The sequence below is a fragment of the Balearica regulorum genome, chromosome 1 (genome assembly GCF_011004875.1).
Source record: "Balearica regulorum gibbericeps isolate bBalReg1 chromosome 1, bBalReg1.pri, whole genome shotgun sequence".
NCBI classification, from domain to species: Eukaryota; Metazoa; Chordata; class Aves; order Gruiformes; family Gruidae; genus Balearica; species Balearica regulorum.
In genome coordinates, this window is record NC_046184.1 from 139,519,619 (window position 1) to 139,537,031 (window position 17,413).

The 17,413-nt window shown below is 38.6% G+C and overlaps 1 protein-coding gene across 7 annotated transcripts in view; it reads right to left on the bottom strand.

The window, feature by feature from the left end:
* Positions 1–17,413, bottom strand: part of STS (steroid sulfatase) — a 128,104-nt gene that overhangs the window by 106,255 nt on the left and 4,436 nt on the right. For 4 of the 7 annotated variants that reach the window (XM_075736290.1, XM_075736283.1, XM_075736255.1 and 1 more), the window contains exon 3: positions 9,767–9,865. Coding sequence is in view for 2 of the 7 variants with exons in the window: in XM_075736246.1 (XP_075592361.1) it covers positions 65–156 (92 nt within the window). In the remaining 5 variants the exon portion in view is untranslated. Of the gene's footprint in view, positions 1–64; positions 261–5,917; positions 6,051–9,766; positions 9,866–12,409; positions 12,598–17,413 lie in introns of all 7 variants that reach the window. The other 3 variants (XM_075736246.1, XM_075736237.1, XM_075736272.1) reach the window with 3 other exon arrangements.

Below are 17,413 nucleotides of genomic sequence, written 5' to 3' on the forward strand. Positions count from 1 at the left end.
CACGCGTTGCAAGAGAACAACTAACACACTGACCCCACGGGATAGGAACAACCTGCTGCTGTACCTTATGCTGCTGCTCCGCCGTTCAGACTGCGAGGGTCTCAAGGGCCATGGTAATAGGCACGTTGAAAAGGGTGACATATATGTTGGTGACATTGTATATAGAGTTGTATGGATGCTCACAGGACCTGCACATTCATTTCACAGAATTACTGAGTGCCCTCCGTTTTGCTGTAAGCTTCACAATGTCTGAATAAAACCTAGAAATACATATCCTGCCACTAAAAACCCCATCATTTTAAGGGCACAGAGCTAGCTGTTTTACAAACAGTAATTCCAAAGTTTAATTCAACTGGTCCAAACAAAACATCCTGTGTTTTAATTAGAAGATATGGAGCTATGGACAGTAGTCTTTTTGAATATGTCTGGGGTCTTTAGCAAGAAGAACAGAGCAAACTAATTTTCCTTTTACTGAGCAAAGTTACTGTTGGAAATCAGAATAGTAGCTGTATTTTATTTTCCAGAATGAAATCAATCTAAAAAATGAGTGAAATATCTTAGAAATTAACTGACTACAATTTATCTGAATTTTAAAGCGATTTCAAGTCTGTGTAGAGACAAAATCAGCAGGAAAATAACCTATTCACCAAAATACTTCAGAAAATTAATCGCCTTCGTCCAAATTTAAAATCTTCTGCTGTATATGTTATTTAGTCCCTTCATATAATATTTTTAAACAAAACTACAAAGCAAAGTTAAAAATAGTTGTGCCCGGTATCAACTGGATCATTGTCATTTGCAAAGTGGCTAAAAATCTCTTATTATTTGGATCTATTCTTGGAGAAGTTACCCTCATTTAGTACCTGCATTTCTCATTTTGCAAATCAACAAAAAAAAGTTATTGAAAGATGTGTCTGAAACAATATTGCTAGATACTCCTCCAGACTGAATAATAAAAAACCCCCTTGCTAACTCCTAATTTTTCCCTAAGAGTCATAAAAATAATACTATAAACAAACAAACTAGAAGAAAATGCTGCCCTCCATAAGATTCTGTAAAGAGAAAATTCCTCAGCTTCATGAAAAACAAAAAAATAAGTATTTAAATTGTAAAGATGGTAATATGTTATATACTATTAAAAATTTCCCGATAACAGCTTAAGATTCATTCAAATCTCTCAATTAATTCCTCTTTTACAAGTTGGTCATATCAGTTGCATCTTTTATGTCCTATGACCTTCAAAAAAGAAATAAAACCATACGCTTTTGACCTGTTCCTAATGCAAATGCATTCAGACAAACAAACATTACTTTGCATTTGCAACTAGCTAAGACCATGCAAAAAGTCAGTTACGGACAGCATCCTAATTGATCACTGGTACCTCAATCTCAGCAATATGATTGCTTCTAATATTTTATTATTTTTTTTTAATAGTGTAAACTCACTATTTCTTAATGCTGACTTTTCAGTATTTTGAGATTTTTACCTCCTCCCTGGTAAGATACCTTCTCAGAATCCTCTCCAACCTTCAGAGCCAGATGTGCTCCTCCCAATTCCTCAGGTCCAGGGACATTTGACATGCTTATTAGTTGGGGTTCTTTTTCTGGAAAAGTCTAAGCGACACAGGAATCTTCCATCCTACCTATTGGATAAGCACTTCAGATTCAGTGCCTGATTAGGACGACTGTTTGTTTTCCAAGTTGGAACTGATTTGCATTCAGCCCTCTCAGGGTGTGGGCAAAGAGGGCAGGGGTCTGTCTTTATCTGTAAACTGGTATTTGTACTTGTAAAAAAGCTGGAATGCTTTTCTGCAAAGTGCCACTAGATTTCAATATGCATCTTCAGGTAACTATGTACATAAATGAAAATCTGTATTTAATTTAATAAAAATTGTCTCATTCTAAGACAGAAATTTCACTTAACATGAGCTGGGAAAAACACCAGAACAAATAATCATGTTTCTTGTTCAAGCATGATTAATAACTGGGTTTGAATCAGAGATGAAGCCACACAGCCTCCATCAGATATAAGTTCAATTTAAGTATCTTTTTTAAATGATCTCTCAAGAATTTGCTAGTTTCATCTCAACTAAACTACAGAATTTAATGGCAGTATGAAGAAATGATAAACATTATTTCTGGTAGTAAATTATAACCTGAATGGAAGATAAGATTATCTTTTGTGATATAATGCCATTATTTAATTTGTAATAAAAACCCTGTATAATTACATACACATATTAGAGCATATACTCTTTTCCATAATTATTGTTTCACAATATTCCTTCTAATATTCCTTCTGGTAGCCAAATGCTCATTAGAAATTTAATTTTGAATACAGGCTCTGGCCAGCAATATAATAAAGGAGAATCACAAGATAACACAGGTAGTTATCCTATTTGGCAGTTATACACTATACTGAAAGAGAAAAATCCTTGCATTGAAAAAAGTGGACAAGAGGAAATGGCCTCAAGTAATGCCAGGGGAGATTTAGATTGGATATTAGGAAATATTTCATCACTGAAAGGGATATCAATCATTGGTACAGGCTGCCCAGGGAAGTGGTGGAGTCATACTTTGAGGGCTTAGCTAAACTCATGATATCTAGCTTAATTAATAGTTTTGAAAGCTGTCAAGTTTGGTTTTTTTAATATACCATAGCTAGATGATGTGTGAAATGACTCTTTTTCATACTGCCTTTTTCAAGAGTGTCAAATGGACGTGAGGAAGAAGAACTTGTGTGAATAAAATTTTGTACATCTGTTTTTATGATAAGCAAGCAGATAAAGACTGTACAATTCTGCAGGACTGCGAGTCTTACATGTGGAATTAACAGAAGAGTTTCACTATGTTCACTTGAATTGCACCAAGATACGAACCACAGCTGCTTCTTATTGACTGGTTACAGTCTCATCACCTTCACCCAACTATAGCCAAATCATTCTCTTCCAAGTTTCCATTCATATTCAAACTAATAGTCCACAAAATGTTTAAAAAGGAAAAAAAAAAAGTCTAATTGCATGTAATATTGGATGAAGAAAGCAAACTCCACTGATACACTGCCTTCACAGTGATAGTGCACAGATTAGAAGGTTGCTATGTAAGCCCTGCTATAAGTCTTTGGAGGGACAGTAAGACAAAAGGCCAGCCACTTAACACTAGATTTTAATTTAATTCAACTGAAAGCAGTTTCTAGGCCTTTTTCACTGAAATGGTAGTCTTCAAATGCCTATCGGAGGAAAATGTGAAATTTAACAGGAGAAACAAACAAACAACTCAAAACTCAAATATCCGCTTCTCTCTCTCCTGAGTTACTCACTGGTATCCTCTGGAATCTGTCAAGAACAAAGCCTTGGTTTTTATAACATATTATTGCATTTCCCCCTATCTACAACCACTTTTCTAGTCAAACTGGTTTATCAGAGAAATTGCAGTGAAATGGCCAGTTAATTTTTCTTTGCTACATAAAGCTAGCAAGTAGCACATCAATAAAATGATTCAGTATGTTATACTACTTCCAAAATGATGTCTCATTTAAAGAAAAGAGAAGTTGCATTTGCATTAATTTGTTCTCAAAGTGTGGGATTATTATTTTTAAGCAGCTCTATTGTTATTTATACTTGCACTATGATAACACTCAAGGGCTCTCAGTAAAACTGATTGTATCAGACACAAAAATTGAGAAAAAGCTGCATTCAGTCAATATTAAGTTAAATGCCTAGATGGCCCATGTCAACTAGGCACTCATGGTGCAAATTAATCTATCTGAATTTATGCATCTTAAAGTTATGCATTTAGTCTGAGCTAATTATTTAGGCTTCCTCTTTAATTAATAGGAAGAAACTAGCACCTTAAGAGGATGATTCATCTCTTCTTAAGACTGGTATAATGAAGTTGGAAGTAATGCACTTGAACTTTTTCCACAGACTGGAAAGAGAGCCTAAACATCTAGTTTAGACTAGATGTATACAAAAGGAATAAAGTTACATGAAATAAATCCCACTTTGATGTTGGATTGGTTGCCTGTGTGTACTCAGCATAAAATATGAAAAACTAACTTTGTATAATGTACAACCAGTTAGTATAACGTGCTCTACCAACTCCCCACTGTTACTCAAGCCAGAAGATATTTCGAGGAAGCTGTTGTCAGAGGTGACCAGCCAACGGACTGTGAGCTCAGCCTGACTGTGGTTCACAGCCTACTCCCTGCTGCCCTCTTGCCTAAGGGCTACACACACACAAGGCAACCAAAACAGCCTGTGACTGGCCACTCATTGCCAGATCCTATTACCCTCTTTCATGGGATCCTTCTCACAGAAGGAAAAACACTTTAGCTCCTGACATAAGACAAGAACAAGACTGTTAATGTGCACAGGCGCTGTGCAACAATTCACATATAGTGTACATTTTTGGTTATGTCACTGGAATGCACCTAATCACGTGCTCAAGTGTGACACGTGTTCCCCTGACCCCCAACACACCACGGGGGACACATTCATTCTCATCATGGGACAGTAATGCATATGTTTGTCCTTTCACGTAAGGGGTAGGAAAACAGAGAGTAATGGTGTATTTATCATACGATACAGATATACTCAGATCATTTGATGGAGAAAGGGGTACTGCAAGCAGCCCTGTCGTTTGTCCACAAGGAGCTGTTCAATCCGTCCCATTGCAGAGACTGAGCACGGCTGTATTAGAAGGTACATAAACTAATCGAGAGGAAATGGTTGTGTCTGGACTAGTACTTACATCCAACCTTTGTGTTCTTTCCCAGAAACACTATTAGAAAGAACATGTAGTAGAAAAAGCATTAGAGTATAAGAAAAAAACACGCTTGCCATGTTTATCAAAACAAAATATCGCTTGTATCTGCATTTGGATTGTGTCAGTTGACCAAGCTACTGAAACCAACACCACTTCTTCATGGTTATATATTGGATGCAGGTGTCAATGCATTGGCAGTGAGGGGCTATGTGGGGGGCTTCTGTGAGAAGAGACCAGGGGCTGCCCCCAGCCAAACACAGTAACTCCAGCCATCTCTGCAATGGACCCACAGCAGGACAGAGCTGAGCCCGTCAGCCAAGCTGGTGTCACCTTGGGGAAACATATTTAAGAAATGGCAAAAAACAGTGCAGGGGGGGAAGGAACACAGAGAGAAGGGTGGTGGTGGCAGAGAGAGAGCAGGAGGAGGGAACAAGGCCAGAGCAGTAGGAGGTGCTCCACACTGGAGCAGGTACGCACCCAAAGGGACTGCAGCCCACGGAGGGCCCACACAAACGGCTAAGCATGGACTTTGTCCTCCTGTGGCACCCATGGCCTCACTGAAGGGAATGAGCCCAACCTGGAGCAGCAATGTGGCAGGAGGAGATGTCTGGAGCGAAGGTGTGAAGTAGAGACCAGGAAGGTGGAAGAGAGGAAAGTTGGAGAAAAGGTGTTTTCTCTGCACGTTTAAATGTTTGTCCTTTTTTTTGTTTCCCAATATTCCAATCAATAATTAAATATTTATGCTACCTGGCAATAAATTAAATTCCCCAAGTTGTTTTGTCCACAACAGTACTTGGTAAGTGATTTCCCTGTCTCTATTTCAACCTATGAGTGTTTCCACTCCTGTTCCTCCTATTTTCTCCCCCATCTCATGGGGGGGGGGGGTGTGTGGGGGGGGGGGAGTGGGGGCGGGGAGGAAGCGAGCGAGCAGCTACGTGGGTGCCTGGCTGTTAGCCAGGGCCAGCCCACCACTTTTAATACGAAAAGGGCTGAATGGATCCAATGGCAAATTACTTTCATTGATTACCGTTAGCCAAAAGTTTCTTCGCTGTGATACAATCCATCTAGATTCTAAAACTGAACCTTTTACCAGGGAGAGAAATGGCAAAGCTTTTTAAGTAAAAAAATAATTCAATTTGAGATCAACTGACTTATGATGTTGCTGGTGTAAGGAGGCACAAGACATAAATGAATAGCTTCTCCTTCCTCTTAATTTGCATAGGAGACATTTAAAATAAACAAGTGTAGCTGCTTATTGAAGACCAAATTCCTTCTCTACAGTTTCTGAAACAAAGAAAAATCTGGTTTATGTTACCTCTTTCATACAATTAATATTCAGGGAATGGTATGTCCTCATTCTGCAAATAGGCATGAACGTGTTTCATGACAAATTGTTTGGAATTTTTTTGACAAAAATGTTACTTTGAAAAGGGTTAAAAGATTAACCACCAAGCCACCAATTTTTTATGACCTAATGCAAAATCAAAACAAAGAGAATAGAATTATCCATTCATAATTTTGATTTTTCCCAAATCAACATGATGAAAGAAAAGCTTCAGAAAGGGGTGTGTGTGTGGAAATAAGATGGTAAATAATTTTCTCACCAGCTGTAATGCAGAGATACTCCACTAGCATTATTTATTGTAAAAAATAAAAGGACAAAATAGCTTTAAAATCAAATACAATTATTGGAAAACAGATCTGAAAACAAAAGGAAAGGATTATGAAATTAGAAGGTCTTACAAACCAGGAAAATATTTACCCTGGAAAGAACACTTGTACAATTAGGAAAAGAAGCATTATGAGTTGCATAGTGGTTACATAGCTGCCCGATTGCAAAATACATAGATCAGAATCTTCTAAAAAATGTGCAAGCCAAAGGGCAAAGACATTTACAAAATAAAGCATATACATTAACCAACTTTTTATCTCAATTCCAAAGATCTGATCATTTACCAAATTCAGTAAGCATACAAAAGAATAACTGACTTACCCCCACATCAAGAAAAGAAAAAAAACAATTCTGAATATACTTAGCTTTGTGAAATATTTCAGGGATAGAATTTAAACACAGAATCATAGAATCGTTTAGGTTAGAAAAGACCTTTAAGATCATCAAGTCTAACCATTAACCTCGCACTGCCAAGTCCACCAACCATCACAGGATTAGGCAACAATTAGAATGAAAGTCTTAAAACGAAGGATATTTGAAACAGCAAGTAATTCTAAGACTAAAAATATCTGCCTACAATACAAGAAGAGGTTAAGTGGGTCCTTAAAGGCTGATAGAAAAATAAAAAGTCTTGAGCAGTGTAGAAATGCATATATTGCACTAAAGCAATACAGGAAAAACATCAATTTAAGCCACAAGGTATTGAGGTTCCTTCTGCCCTGTGTGAGCAGAAAACTCTTGCTCCTTCCGTCTCCCTCCCCTTCTCTTTCTTTTCTCTAGTTCTTTCTCTCTTTCATAGGGACTCCAGTAAACTTGTAAATTCTTGCTGTTAAAACAGAACACCATCTCTTCGCGCATAGGAACCAAGAGGCAAAATCCCAACAGGACAGAATGAAAATTATCATTAGCTCAAGACTACAGTAATTCACTTCATTTTCACATTATTTTGTATGACATTTTAAGAGCATAAATAAATTAAAAAAGTATTCCAAAAAGGCATTTTTTCCATTTTCTTGTGGTATACCAGCATTAACTTCCTTTTAACATTTGAACAGGTTCTCAATAATAGCTCCAGGGGTCTCATTATCTTTTGGGTTGGACTGGAGCATGCTGCAAGTATGTTTGAAGTGAGTAACATGCTTTTTCAATCATATCAGAATGTCTTTAAGTAAGTTTTTAAGAAAGGACATTTTCCTTCGCACTGTGCCTTTAGGTACAACATGACCTTATATTTTTAAAGGGTGGATTCTGTTCATCAGTGAAAAAGAACACATCACTCCCTCTATCCAACATGCATTTTTCAGGATTAATACTTTACTGCTATTATTAGACAACTACTATAATAGACAATATATCCAGTTGTCTATGATAATAACTTAGATGAACTGGGCACGTGACATTTCTGATGTAGCTAAGAGTAACTTCTGTAAATGACTAATCCATGTCAACAGCTTCTAATTTCCTTCATAGTTGCCAGTTCTGTCAGCAGTGCAGAATATAAACATTAAGAAAACAAAACAAAATAAAAAAAGAAAGAGGAATAAGAGGCCTTCTAGCTTACTGACTTTGACTTCTAATCAAATGTTGTAACACTAAGGATTCTTGCAGAAGGCATGTTCGCGTGCAACACCATACAACCACCAATCTGGCTAGTTAAAGACAACGTCAGAGGAAAACAGGTCTGTCTGAACTCTGCACCCTAAGATTTCCTTATGAATATGCCTGATCAACTGAATCTTCAGCATGGTGGAAAAAAGAAGACATCATTTTTAGACCGTTACCTTTTAATTTTAAACTAATTTTATATCATTCCTCCTCATCACAAAACTTCCTCTCATACAACCAAGAAGCCACTCCACAAACTCTTCTGCAATCTTAACCTTTCTAAACCATGTCCCAACCTATTCCAAATCCCTTCCTACTCAAAAACCTGGTATTAATGATCTAAACTCAGACTGAATACCTCTTGGATGCAGCTGCTTGACTCCTCCAATTCTCCTTGCCCAGGTACTGCTATTATCACTATCACTCTACCATTACTACTCTTGATGCTGCTGCGTCTCGCTGCTTGCCTCCTCTACCTCTTCTCTCCCCACAACACAGGCTCTTCCACCCGCCAGCAGTGTACGTTGCTCCCTGTTGGTGACTGAGGCTCTCCTGGTATTAAAGCAGCCTCAGCTGCTGGTCTGGCAGGGATTTAACACAGGTCTGTACTTACTAAAATCCACGTAGAGAGCACCCTAAGGGCAGAAGCAAAAAATACACTCGTGAGAAAACAGGATGTATGGAATCCATATGATTAATGAGTCATTACAAAACTGCATAGCAAGCAATATGTGCGGTCAGATTCTGTTCGACACTTGTTTTGGTTAAATAGGCTTCTCCTCTTTCATCTTCCTTCTTCTTGTCCAAGTGTAGCTGCCCAAATGTAGTCTTTCTGTTCAAGCCTGGCAGACACCACCGATTCAGAAGTGATGATTCTTCTCTTACCTTTTCTCTTTCTCTACTACTCCTTGCCATCCTCTCTATCTCAGTGATTCCTCTCATAGATACTGTCCCCTCAGTAGCTGTGTTTACCCGCAGTTAGCAGGCTGGATGTGTATGAGATTACCAAGGAAGACAGTAGATTTATTTTCTATCACTTAAAAAGTTACAGTTAAGTTTTGCAGGCTTCTATCTTTGAATCAAGTGGATTTTGTCCAATTACATACACTGCACACAAACCAGAGTCACTTCAAAACTACAAGCTTATTTCAGAACCTAATCCCCTCCGAAACTATTTAACAATTCATTTCCATTTGATTCTTGAAACAGAGTACATATAATCAAAATTACATACACTTTTAACATTACTTTTTAAACAACCAGAGCTGAAGTGGTAAGAGAAAAACCACTGTTGTGCAGCTGGAAAATGTTCCAGTTTATGACACCCTGCTTTCTTTTTTGTTCAAAATGCTTTCACAATTCAAGTAAAGCTTATACTCTTCTTAACCCATTGTAGAAAGAGAATGTTCTGCTCCATTGAAATATCTAATAACAAAGTGCATTTTGCTACAACGTAATTTGCCACTATAGTTGATAGCATCTTACAGACAAGAATAGACAGTATTAGCATCCTTTTTCCCTTTCTTATATAAAATACATGGCATTAAGTTAATGAGGAAAAGACAACACTGCATATGTTATTCCCTCTCATAATTGCTAATTTCCTGTCATGAAGAATTTGCTTTGAGCTGTGAAAGAATACAAACTCCAACTATATGTGACATCAATGTTTACAATGAAACTATATATAAAAGACAGATTTAGGGCAGGAGGGGCATTTTACCTTGCAGCACGGAATTGTTTCAGTTTCTGCCTCTAGTTTTCAGACAAGATGGCTGCACACTTATTATCAGTAAATAGGTACAAAGTCCAGTCACGTGAACTGAAACAGAAGAGTGGAGGGGAAGAAAGAAGGACAACACTGAAAAAGATAACTCTGCGTTACACAATGCTGACAATATTTCTTGGTAAGACACTACTTCACTAGCAGAAAACAATCTCAACATGTTTCTGCAATGCATGCCTAACCAAGACACTTGTTTTAGCTTGCTGCTGAGGATCTCCTGATAGGCTTTTCAAACACTAGTGACTTTGCATCATATTTTTGGAAAACAAGGGCAGTGCCAGAATCTCAGGTACATTTCTGCCTTTGGTACACTTTGTAAGTGTTCCTGCAGAATAGCTGCATAGCAACTTCTGAGAAATTGCATTAAAACACCTTTTTAAGTCTAATTTCAGATCAGTGGTCTACAAACTTTTCCATTTGAGGCACAGAATTTTTTAGAAATTCTCTCTCCATAAATACTGTACACCATAGCCCATCCTGGTTTGTTCACTACATGCTCTCTTAGAAACTGTATGTGACCCCAGAAAATGACTGCTCCCAGGAAGTCCAAGGATTCTAATATGAAAAATCATTCATTAAACTTTGAAAAGTGCCAGCTAGTTTATGTATTAATCTCCTCCTTTCTCCCCAATTTATGTATTTTTCATAAGGAAAATTGATCAGGAAGAGAAAGATGTACGTCCAAAGATGTGTGACAATCGATGCCAATGAAACCTAACAGAATCCAAGCCTTACATTCTAAATATAAAATTTTACTTTTCTTCCAGGCAAAATATTGAAGCTAACAATGATTGGGAGAAATCAAACTGAACCAATGTTTTTGAACAGTTGTTTAAATGTAAGGTTTAAATTACATTTTTCTGTGGTTCAAGAAATCGGTATAGCTTGTTTAAAGCTTTTCTCCTGCATTTTTCCTCCCTCTTTAAAATAACATTGTACTGTAACAACTTCGAAACAATTTTATATTATCAACCTTTTCTCTGACTCAAATACAAATAGGAAATGCTAGCTCTACCTTAAACCTTTGAAAAACTCTGCACCTATTGTCTCGCAGTTGTTGAAAGTGTTAACAAGTGAAAATAAAGACAATTTTAAAAAATCCTGTCCATCTCCTTAAAATAAATAACCAGCTAATTTTTAATCCCTTTGATTAATCATATTTTAGATAAATCATATCTGAGAAGGTACTGAGAAAAAATCCTTCATATAGACATAAGAAGCAGTACAAGAGATACAACAGATGAGATGTAACATACACTAGCAAAACACAAAAATATTTGTACTTCACCAAGTTTCTTATGTACATACACTGCGACTATTCAGAGATGTATAATAATAACTATTTACTTACCATAAATTTTATTAAAACAAATCATTATTAAGCAACACTAATTAAAAAAACTTGTGATCATGTAAATTAGAAGAAAGTAGTGATAAAACAAGGATATGTATGCCAAAATGTAGATAGATTGAATGAAAAGCAGATTTGTCTGTGCTAATTAATGTGACAATTCAAGGCATTTGATATGGAAAACCAAAATGTAGCATAAAAAAGATCTATTCATTCCAACTGAAACAGTATGCAAAAAATTACAATGAGTTAATGAGTGAAAAAAGAAACATCCTCCCCCTTTCCCGTCCACATCTGAGCGCTGAATGAAAACTGAGCTGAGGGCTTTTCTCTGCTTGGGTTTCTTCTCCATGTTTGACTAGAAATCACTAAAGAGTGCTAAAGTGACAGTTACTCAATGACTTCAAAGCATAAGTAGGACTGAAAACTGAAATGCTAACAGGGAGGCTGCATTTAGGCTATGGTAAATAGGGTACTTCAATACCCAGTAATGTATTCTCCAATGATATTGAACAGATCTATGTTGTTTAATGGATTATATTATGTTTTTACCAATAGGTGTTTTTGTGGTTTGGTTTTTGTTTGTTGTTTTGTTTTGTTGTTTTTTTTTCCCCTACATGGATACGAACACAGAGTCCAACTTTGTTTTTGCTTTCATAATTTGTGAGAAACATTGTTTTTTAAGATACTTCGGTCTTCTGGCCACCAAGTGGGAGACGGTATCTACTCATCTATATATAAACATTCATACAAGTTCATATGAATGTTCAGCTCATTGAATTGAACTCATATGAGTTCAACTCATTGAATTGGTAAAGGAAATTATTTTTTAAATAGTATTTGGGAAGAAAATGTGTTTGGAATCTAGTGGAAGGGCAGAGCTGCAGCGAGGCAGACCTTTTGTCTCAGTTCATCAAAACCTCTCTGCCAAAGCTTTAGAAGTTTAGGATCACACTACTAAGTGCTCATCTAACAGGTACAGTACACATATCTTCGTAAAAACCAAACGAGATACACTGCTTAGACTGGCTGAATGTTAGTGCACATCTAAATGCTCATGCTTCCACATAAATCTGCTAATACGCACTTATATTTAACAGGCATTCAAATGAAATACACCAATAAGAGAGCTAAAAATGGAACAAAGGGTATTTATTAACTGCTCTTACCATAGTAAAACCCATGGAACTTAGCTAATTTCAGAAGATATTTTTGAAAGTCACACATACCTAGAATTAAAAGATACAGCTCTGCTGTTCCAAAGAACTTTGTACAAATTGAATTATTGGATGTTAGAAGATATTTATTCTGCAATAAATCTTCAGTGAAGAAAGATGGTTAAACTTCATTCTTCGGCTTAGTCCAAAAACACCTGTGACAAGTTCCACTCTCAAAATTCTGTAGCCATGTAGTTATCCTGAAGGATGTAGGGAATCATTATATGAACTTCTGAAATCTGTGGACTGCAGAGGACTTTGTATAGTTCTGAGGAAGTCACAATAGCTTTTCTATATGGAACTCAGTGACATGGTCTAATGATTCGGTATTTTTTATCATGGTTGTGCTTAACTTAGTGAAGAGTTACATACAGGAGTTTAGCTGGAAGAATTTATTGGTTATGCCATGCAAGAATAAAGATCCAGGTTTTGTAGTCATTATAGCCATAAATCCCAACTATCAAATGATACTTGTCTAAGCTACCTCAAGTCACACACAAGAGGATCTTTAAAGAAAGATGGGCTTGAATAGACAGAAAAAATATATTTCATTGGATCTATTAGACAATGTAACGAAGTCAGAAAAAACAGATAAACATGTAGGTCCCCAGCCTTTGTCAGGTCCTTCAAGAACCAACAATCACCCAGCTAAATACATTCAAAAACTGCAAGTGAGCAAGGGTTTACCATATTTCCACCAACTCCACACAGCCTGGGCGCGGACACCTGCCCGGACGCCGCCGGCAGGGATGCAGCGACAAGAGCGCCAACTACTGCGTGAAGCTCTAGGCTTCCTCAAGCACCCCGTCTTTCCTTCCAGCTCTGCGACTCAAGATGGCCACAACACAAAGTGGCTACTCTCTGGATGGCACATCCTACTTAATTAGGATATAGAGCCATCTTTAACATTATAAGTCTCGTTAATAACTTTTGGAAAATTGCATTAGTCTAATTTTTCCAGATGAGAGCATAATTGTTGGCCTAAAAAAAAAAGTCAGTGAAAAACAAGTTACAGAGCCAGGTTGTCACACATGGTCATTAATATAATACTCATTCCCTATTGCTTGCAACAGCCACTGGTCTAAATAACACATGCAACATTTTTGAAACAGTGATATAATTTATTCTGCAACAGTTTCTTGCAGATAGCTGCCTCATCAGGCTTGCAAGATAATCATTCCTTATACTTTAAAAATGCAGAAAAATCTTTCACACTGTACAAAGAGGTATTAAGCTCTTCATGGGCTAGATATGTTGCCACTGATCTTTTTCAGTGAAGTATAATACTGACTATTCTTAATTAATGAGGATACATCTAGAAGTGATCCACAAAGAAAATTTTAAATTGGAAAAGTGGCAACAAGTTTTCAGCTTTTGGCTTGGTACAAAATGGGGAACAACCTGACTAAGTAGCAGTAGTAAAAAATATTAGTAAGAATTACAAATCATTCATTAGTGGACAAAATACAACTACAGCTACAACAGTAATTCAGTTCTTATGTTAATTCAAAGGAATTCTGTATCTGGGACTAAGGTGGCAGCAGTCTATTAGAAGATGACCTTTCTGTTTGTCACTTAGAAAACTCACAGCTACAAAAATTTACCTAAATGCTGGACTTCTCTAAGCATACAGAGAAACTAGAATCCTGAAAAGCAATCAAAATGCTGAAAGCTTCAGAAAGCACAACTTACGAGGACAGGTTTAAGGATTGACGTGTGTCCAAAAAAAAAAAAAAAAAATAGAGGAAGAACTAGAGATATCCCAGTAGAGCAAAAGTTTCACTGAAAGGTTTAGAAAATTTTAGACATAATGTCTGGACAGACATTTTAAGCACATAAAATTCTGTCTCAATGCAAAGAATTCATCTAGATCATGAATATCTCTTGTGGTCTTTCCCATATGTAAGCATATGAAATCGAAATTCAATAATCTTTCAATCCTGCAGTGTCACTGTGAGGAATCATTCACCTCACAGAACCCAAGCTGAAATGCTTAAGATGCACTTAGTAGGTGGAGCTAGCTGGCTTAGGAAAAAAAAAAAAAATTAACAAAACGATCAGGTTGTCACTGGCTTGACAGTACTTGGACTACAATGCCTCCTTGTAGGCATCTTTATTATCTAACTATATCAATATTTACAAGTGGTATTTCTTCCTTTACAAATGTTTTATAAAAACAAGTATCTGTTACTGATCTTCTAAGAAAAATTTTGTTCAAAGTATAAACTAAGAAAAAAGGCCACATTATTTTCGCACACATTTTGTTACAACTCAACGTAATTCCTCAAAGCATGTACACATATACTTAAAGTAGATGGACAACGTAATGAAGGGACTATTTCCTCACTCAAAAAATCTGTTAGTGCCCTACATGCTAGTGCTCACAAAGCATATTTGACATCACCTGTCCACAACCGCTTGTTCTGGAGTATACTACCAGTGTGCGTTTGCATGTCTGCACACGTAGCGAGGAAGAGAGGAATTCCCAAAAGGAAATTATGACTTGGTTGGGAGGTACACTAACTCCTGCAGCCAAAGAAAAGTTGTAACTCCCCTAGTCACAAACAGCCCAAATATCTAACTCAGCTGCAATAGGGATCAAGAAGCAGCTGGTTAACTCTGCTTGGCACTGCCCTCTCCCCCCTCCCCTTCCCCTTCCCACCATTTCTGCTTCCCTATCAGAGTTGCTACTTCCTATGTTTCAGCATGGTGTTACGGCTTGTCTGGCTATGCAGAGCTAGACACTGTGGTGGGTTGACCCTGGCTGGGGCCAGGTGCCCACCAGAGCCGCTCTATCACTCCCCTCATTCACCAGACAGGGTAAAAAAGGTACAATGAAAAGCTTGTGGGTCAAGATAAGGACAGGGAGAGATCACTCACTAATTATCGTCACGAGCAAAACAGACAGAAATTAGAGAGGGAATTCATGTTATTTATTACTAAGCAAAACAGAGTAGAGGAATGAGAAATAAAACCAAATCTTAAAACACCTCCCCCCACCCCTCCCATCTTCCCGGGCTCAACTTCACTCCCGGCTTCAACCTCCGCCCCCCTCAGCAGCACAGGGGGACGGGGAGTGGGGGTTACAGTCAATTCATCACACGGTGTTTCTGCCGCTCCTTCCTCCTCAGGGGGAGGACTCCTCTCTTCCTTCCCCTGCTCCAGCGTGGGGTCCCTCTCACAGGAGACAGTCCTTCACGACCTTCTCCAACATGAGTCCTTCCCATGGGCTACAGTCCTTCACGAACTGCTCCAGCGTGGGTCTCTCCCACGGGGTGCAGACCTTCAGGAGCAAACTGCTCCAGCGTGGGTCCCCCACGGGGTCACAAGTCCTGCCAGCAAACCTGCTCCAGCATGGGCTCCTCTCTCCACGGGGCCACAGGTCCTGCCAGGAGCTTGCTCCAGCCCGGGCTTCCCACGGGGCCACAGCCTCCTTCAGGTGCCTCCACCTGCTCCGGCGTGGGGACCTCCACGGGCTGCAGGTGGAATCTCTACACCCCCTCATCCTTCCTCCATGGGCTGCAGGGGGACAGCCTGCCTCACCATGGGCTGCAGGGGGATCTCTGCTCTGGCGCCTGGAGCACCTCCTCCCCCTCCTTCTGCACTGACCTGGGTGTCTGCAGAGTTTCTTACATCTTCTCACTCCTCTCTCTGGCTGCAAAAGCTCTCTCTAACTGTTTTTTTCCTTCTTAAATGTTATCACAGAGGCGCTGATGGGCTTGGCCTTGGCCAACGGCGGGTCCGTCTTGGAGCCGGCTGGCATTGGCTCTGTCAGACACAGGGGAAGCTTCTAGCAGCTTCTCACAGAAGCCACCCCTGTAGCCCCCCCTGCTTCTCGCTACCAAAACCTTGCCATGCAAACCCGACAGTCACTCAATTGCTAGAATCACTGCAAGAACAGAAAGGTTGTGGTACTGTACAACAGCTGGCCTCCAACAGTCTCCCCGCACTACCAGCCCGAGAGCAGGTTTCAGTGATCATGTAGACACTCTGGGCTGCCAACAAGCTCATTTATCTCTACTCGACTCTTCTGGGTAGATATAAAGTTGTAAGGACATGCACCCACAAAGTAGGCAGAATGTCTGAGCTCTGGAGATTTGACTCTCCAGCCTGTTGCATGCTGAGTGGGGAACATGTATATGAAACCTGAATCTGGAGCATTACAGATCAGTGGCTTAGAGACCTTGTGACCCAGAGAATTACAATTCTTTCTGTCTCTTTTTCATCTGATGATGTGACTACTGCAGCCTTTGAAGAGGTTGAGCTTAGGAACACAAGACTGATAGGGACCATTGGAAGGGCAACTTGCATTCAGTTCTACCCTTACTGCCAGCAATCAAGTGATAGATGTCTCTCTCAGGAAGGTTGACAGAATGTGTATTCCACATGGTACTACAAATACAAAAATTTTCCTATAATCAGTAACAATCAAACTGTAGCAAAACGAAAAAAAAAAAAAAGTCATAAAATTCACATGCAGACAAGAAAACCAAAAGCATAAACAATATTTTAGGCTTCTGCAATAATGGAAAGTTAGATAAATAAAGTTGCAAATGATCCTACAGAGGAAGCCCACATCACACAGGAAAAGCTAAACAAGATATGCTACTTCAGATCTTATCTGGGGATGCATTTCCTTCAGCCCTAATTATTCTGATAGTTTAAGGCTAAGTGGGACCCACCCATTAAGCACTTCAGGATTTCAATTACAATGACACTGCTAATCACCTGAACATTTTGCCTGTGTGCAGCCAATATCTTACTGGAAGACGAAAAATGATGTTAAAAAGCTAATTCACAAGCCATAGAGGAGAGAAAATGATTCTCACTGACTTTAATGGAAATGAAAAAAAGGCCCTGAAGCACAGCATTAAGCCTTCATTTCCCAGATTCAGAAACTGCTGGTTCTGTTGTACAATCCCACCAATAAATACAGCAATTGACATCTAAAAATATCTTATATCACTTGTTCCCTCTTGTGTGCTTGGTTGGCTTTGCTAGAATTTCACCCTTCAT